The sequence below is a fragment of the Ostrea edulis genome, chromosome 8, assembly GCF_947568905.1.
Source record: "Ostrea edulis chromosome 8, xbOstEdul1.1, whole genome shotgun sequence".
Lineage (NCBI taxonomy): Eukaryota > Metazoa > Mollusca > Bivalvia > Ostreida > Ostreidae > Ostrea > Ostrea edulis.
In genome coordinates this window covers 5,211,594-5,217,593 of record NC_079171.1, presented here as the reverse complement: position 1 = coordinate 5,217,593, position 6,000 = coordinate 5,211,594, and the positions used below count along the sequence as shown (strand labels likewise).

Sequence of the window (6,000 nt, the reverse complement as noted above, 5' to 3'; positions counted from 1 at the left end):
CACGGAAACCAAGCTGTTCACAGGAAGCACCGACGGCACGGTCAAGGTGAGGGTCAAAGGTTAAAGTCTTCTTCACTGGAAAATTTCATTCGTATTTTATCGTTTAAAAATATATTTTTTACTATTTTTATGTCCCCGGAATCAAAGATTCAGGGGCATATAGTTTTTGGCGTGTCCGTCTGTCTGTCTGTGGCAAAAAGCTTTAACCTTGGTCATATCTTTTACGCCACTGAGAGGTAGAGCTTTTATATTTGGTATGTGTATTTCTTTTGGCCTTTCCATTGACACCAAAATCTTTAACCTGGTGACCTTAACATTGACCTTTGACCTGATTCCATTCTGCTATAATCCAGTGTTTCACAAACACATCTTGATTCAGTTTATTTTTCCAAACCTGGGAATTTGTAATCTTGATCAAAAAGGCAGTGTCCATTCATAGTTTTATCTTTAAATGATGGTGAGACAGGCTGTGAACTTGTTTTAGTGAGATTTTTTTTGGAGCATCTTTGGCAGTGAAGCAGCAAGAGTGCTAATTCATGGTTGTGATAAGATATGAAAATATTAATTCATTCGTAATCAAACACAGATAAAGCTTTAAATAACAAACAGTGCGCTAGCTCCGCGATTATGCACAATATCAAATACACTGAATTAAATACACAAACAGCGCGCTAGCTCCGCGATTACACACAATATCAAATACACCGAATTAGATACACAAACAGTGTGCTAGCTCCGTGATTACACACAATATCAAATACACCAAATTAAATACACAAACAGTGTGCTAGCTCCGATTACACACAATATCAAATACACTGAATTAAATACACAAACAGTGTGCTAGCTCCGCGATTACACACAATATCAAATACACCAAATTAAATACACAAACAGTGTGCTAGTTCCGATTACACACAATATCAAATACACTGAATTAAATACACAAACAGTACATGGGATAAATTTGAGAAACTTTGATTCAGAAATAGCTTGTAGTATTACTATTAACAACATGTCAGATGTCATATTTCTGTTGAAGTTCTCATTAAGTGTAGTAGTTAGGACTAAATGGACTGGCTTGGGTAGCTCAGTGGTTAGAGCACCTGACTACTGATGCAGGGGTGCCAGGTTCGATTTCCGGTCCAGTCATACATTTTCTACTTTCCTGTTACCTGTGGTGTCATTGATCACCCCTGGGTGAAAGTCCTGCCAGGGGCAAAAGAATTTGGGTTGTGTGTCTTTGAGGGCGAAGCCTAAATTTGTTATAATCATGTTTTACTGTGTGATGACAGGTGTGGGATTAAGCCTTAATTCGTTATAATCGTGTTTTACTGTGCGTTGACAGGTGTGGGATTTCAATGGGCACTGCTTCCACACCTTGGAGTGTGGTGGGGGTCAACCAGCTGACATAGGACAGATCCTGAACCTCAAGAGGAGTGTGGTGGTGGTGGGCTGGACCAAGTAAGTGGTGGATCTAATTATATAATCATACTTTCTTTACCTGTGTAAGTGGTGGATCTAATTATATAATCATACTTTCTTTACCTGTGTAAGTGGTGGATCTAATTATATAATCATACTTTCTTTACCTGTGTAAGTGGTGGATCTAATTATATAATCATACTTTCTTTACCTGAGTAAGTGGTGGATCTAATTATATAATCATACTTTCTTTACCTGTGTAAGTGGTGGATTTAATGAATTCATCATACTTCTTTTACCTGTGCTGATGGTGACAAACAATTTCCTAATGAGACATTTTGTTATTTTTTTTCTTTAAGGCACATAACGGTTTTCCCAACAGCCTCATTGAAAGATTTTCATGTACAGCCATCAGAATGGAAAGGGGGAAAGGTAGGTCTGGTCTGTCTATGTAGCTGTCTGTGTTAGCTGTCTGTCTGTCTGTCTGTGTAGCCATCTGTCTGTCTGTGTAGCCATCTGTCTGTCTGTGTAGCCATCTGTCTGTCTGTGTAGCTGTCTGTCTGTGTAGCCATATGTCTGTCTGTGTAGCCATCTGTCTGTCTGTGTAGCTGTCTGTCTGTGTAGCCATCTGGCTGTCTGTGTAGATGTCTGTCTGTCTGTGTAGATGTCTGTCTGTCTGTCTGTGTAACCATCTGTCTGTCTGTGTGTATGTCCGTCTGTCTGTGTAGCCATCTGTCTGTCTGTGTAGCTGTCTGTCTGTGTAGCCATCTGTCTGTCTGTGTAGATGTCTGTCTGTCTGTGTAGCTGTCTGTCTGTGTAGCCATCTGGCTGTCTGTGTAGCTGGCTGTCTGTCTGTGTAGCTGGCTGTCTGTCTGTCTGTGTAGCCATCTGTCTGTCCGTGTGTATGTCTGTCTGTCTGTGTAGCCATCTGTCTGTCTGTGTAGCTGTCTGTCTGTGTAGCCATCTGTCTGTCTGTGTAGCCATCTGTCTGTGTAGCTGTCAGTCTGTGTAGCCGTCAATCTTTGTAGCTATCTTTTCATATAAATTTTTTTGGTTTCAACAATATCATTTCGCTAACATCATGCATTTAACTCTGTATGACAAAAAAGTTCCATCTTTTTAGAGTTTTTTTTTTATAGATGAATCACAGAACCATACATGTACATTAACAATGTAACGAAGCCAGCTATTGTATTCTCTCTATTCTTCCTAATCTGTTATATTCCATACAACTTTAAATTTCTCAAGATGCAGATGGAGTGCAATATTCAATTAGCATGCTATGTTAATTGCTAATAACGAATGTTACAATTACATACAGAAAATCATGTAGATTGGTGTTGATTATTTTCAGCATGTTTTTGTGAGTAGTGAATTCTGATATTTTAATCCCACTTCCCAGTCCCCCCTCCCCCCGGCTCTCTCCCCACCCCTCCATCCACCCCCGGCTCTCCCTCTGCCCCATCCCACCTGTCCTTTAAGTTCTGAAGAGGAATATTTGTTCATTTCCCTGGCACAGATTTTATTCACAACTGGACACTACCAATCAAGAAACCGGCTACAATATATAATCACATCATTGTGTCACCTGCGTTACGCAGTGGCGACATATAGGGATCACTATCCGTCGTCTTGCGTTGTCCTGCGTCGTCGTCTGGCGGCGTCGTCTGGCGTCGTCACAAAACATTTCTGTCACAGTTTTCTCAAGAACCACATGGGGCAACTCCCTGATATTTGGCACAGAGCATCAGTGTGGCCAACTGTATTGTGTAAGACATTTTCGAATCTGTCGCTTATCAACTTCCTGTTTGCCGGGACTTAGAATTTTTTTACAGCAAAAAAATTTCTGTCACAGTTTTCTCAAGAACCACATGGGGCAACTCCCTGATATTTGGCACAGAGCATCACTGTGGCCAACTGTGTTGTGTAAGACATTTTCGAATCTGTCGCTTATCAACTTCCTGTTTAGTGACAAAAACCATTTCAATAATTTACTTTTTCAACATTATACGTGATATATTACATATAGAATGAACTAGCAGGCGACACATGTCTTCCGGGGAAGACTTAATACTGCGTTGAAAAACATCATTACTATGGTACAGTGTACTTGTATTTAGTGAAATTCAGAAGTCTTGTAGGTTTCAGTAAAAAGTCTGAAGACTATCAGTAATTGTACTAAGTACTACCGTATATACTAGCCTATAAGTCAGATTAATGATTTTTTGAGTTATTAAAATTTTGGTCCAAAACTCTATATCCGACTAATAGGAGTGTCCGAAGAAGATTAGTATTTTTCTGGACGGCGTAATGTATAGTCTAGTATCTCTTAACAACAAAAACATGGGCAAAATAAACAAAATAGTAATTGTTTAATTTGTTGAGAATAAAAAGTGAAATATCGATGTCATATCCCAAAATTACACAAAAGAGTATTGATATGAAATTGATTTATCGAGAAAAAATATCAAATATTGGCGCATTTCTCAAAATATTATTTGAAAAACAGGTAAAAACATTAGAGCATCGATTTGAAATTGTCAACCAATTCTTGAAAAAAGTAAGACCGACTTATAAATGGGTCAATGGCAATTCCCTCCAAAGTACCCTAAAAACTACACAACCGACTTATAGGCGAGTACATACGGTACTCTAATTTTACTGTCCGTTTAATTTCTCTCATTTTGCAATGGGAAGTCTTGTTTATAAAATCATCACTGTCATGAATATTTACATTCATAAATGTTTTGTTGCTTTCATTCCTCAATGAACGTTTAACTTGAAATATGAATATAAGGGTTGGGTGCATTATGGGGTATGTGTGAAAACATTGGGAGGTGGGGCGGTAATTTCTTCATTATTGACCTTACTGATTATCAAAATTAACAAGGACGACAGTGCATGTGTTCTACTTCACTGATTGTAGGAGCACAGTGAGGATATTCTGTGCTGTGCGTTCACTGGACCGAATCATTTAGCCACCGGAAGTTATGATGGGGAGATTGTGACGTGGAATACGAACTCGGAACACATCTCCCGGCGTCTCAGTCAGAGGTCCAGACGACTGATGCTGAAATCACAGAAGTCTTTCTTACAGGCCAGGAGGGAGGTGAGTTAATTTTGTATTGTAACACCTTGTGTGTTTCAGCCAGAGGCTCGATGACTGATGCTCAAATCATCACAAAACGTCCTTCATGCAAGTCAAGAATGGAAAATAAAAATTTTTTTGTAGCCCACATATTTTTACATTAAGAAGCACAGAACTATGATATGCAATAAATATACTTTTTCAAACATAAAAACGTCCATTCTTCTAAAAATTTGAAGATCACCATTTTTTGTTTTTAGGTAAATTGTCATCAGTGTTAATTTTTTGTTTTTAGTTAATTAACACCTACTGTTATACGTACTCTAATGATTTTCCATGATACAAAAATAAATCAATATATGTAAATTACCAATTCTCTGAAATAAATCAATATGTAAATTACCAGTTCTCTGAAATAAATCAGATATATGTAAATTACGGATTCTCTGAAATAAATCAGATATATGTAAATTACCGATTCTCTGAAATAAATCAATATATGTAAATTACCGATTCTCTGAAAATCATCGAAAAATGACCGATTTCTCGGCAAGAAGGTTCATCAGATTGATAAAGTGATACACACTTACTGATCCTTAGTTAGAAAACCTAGCAACTTCTGATCTTATGAAAAGTTCTGTTCCGAATGGAGTCATGAATATTCATTATACTTTTAACACCAATCAATAAGAACAAAGTTCTGTTCTGAATGGAATCGTGAATATTCATTATACTTTTAACACCAATCAATAAGAACAAAGTTCTGTTCTGAATGGAATCGTGAATATTCATTATACTTTTAACACCAATCAATAAGAACAAAGCTCTGTTCTGAATGGAATCGTGAATATTCATTATACTTTTAACAGCAATCAATAAGAACAAAGCTCTGTTCTGAATGGAATCGTGAATATTCATTATACTTTTAACACCAATCAATAAGAACAAAGTTCTGTTCTGAATGGAATCGTGAATATTCATTATACTTTTAACACCAATCAATAAGAACAAAGTTCTGTTCTGAATGGAATCGTGAATATTCATTATACTTTTAACACCAATCAATAAGAACAAAGTTCTGTTCTGAATGGAATCGTGAATATTCATTATACTTTTAACACCAATCAATAAGAACAAAGTTCTATTCTGAATGGAATCGTGAATATTCATTATACTTTTAACACCAATCAATAAGAACCAGGTCACGCAGTGAATAACAACAAGCATGGCGAGTGGGTCCCAGGTTTAAATGTTGAATTCCAATTTTATTCTGGTTTTAATGTTTGTATCGGTATCATAAAGCAGTCACAGTCTATTTGTATCATAAAACAGTCACAGTCTATTTGTATCATAAAACAGTCACAGTCTATTTGTATCATAAAACAGTCACAGTCTATTTGTATCATAAAACAGTCACAGTCTATTTGTATCATAAAACAATCACAGTCTATTTGTATCATAAAACAGTCACAGTCTATTTGCTGAGG

At 36.9% G+C, this 6,000-nt stretch overlaps 1 protein-coding gene across 3 annotated transcripts in view; it reads left to right on the top strand.

The window, feature by feature from the left end:
* LOC125661911 (WD repeat-containing protein 49-like) overlaps nucleotides 1–6,000 on the top strand; it is a 67,617-nt gene that overhangs the window by 33,590 nt on the left and 28,027 nt on the right. For all 3 annotated transcript variants that reach the window (XM_056147987.1, XM_056147986.1, XM_056147988.1), the window contains 4 exons: nucleotides 1–46; nucleotides 1,349–1,464; nucleotides 1,785–1,857; nucleotides 4,352–4,534. The exon at nucleotides 1–46 is cut by the window's left edge and continues 119 nt beyond it. In XM_056147987.1, coding sequence (XP_056003962.1) covers nucleotides 1–46; nucleotides 1,349–1,464; nucleotides 1,785–1,857; nucleotides 4,352–4,534 — 418 coding nt within the window. The remainder of the gene's footprint in view (nucleotides 47–1,348; nucleotides 1,465–1,784; nucleotides 1,858–4,351; nucleotides 4,535–6,000) is intronic.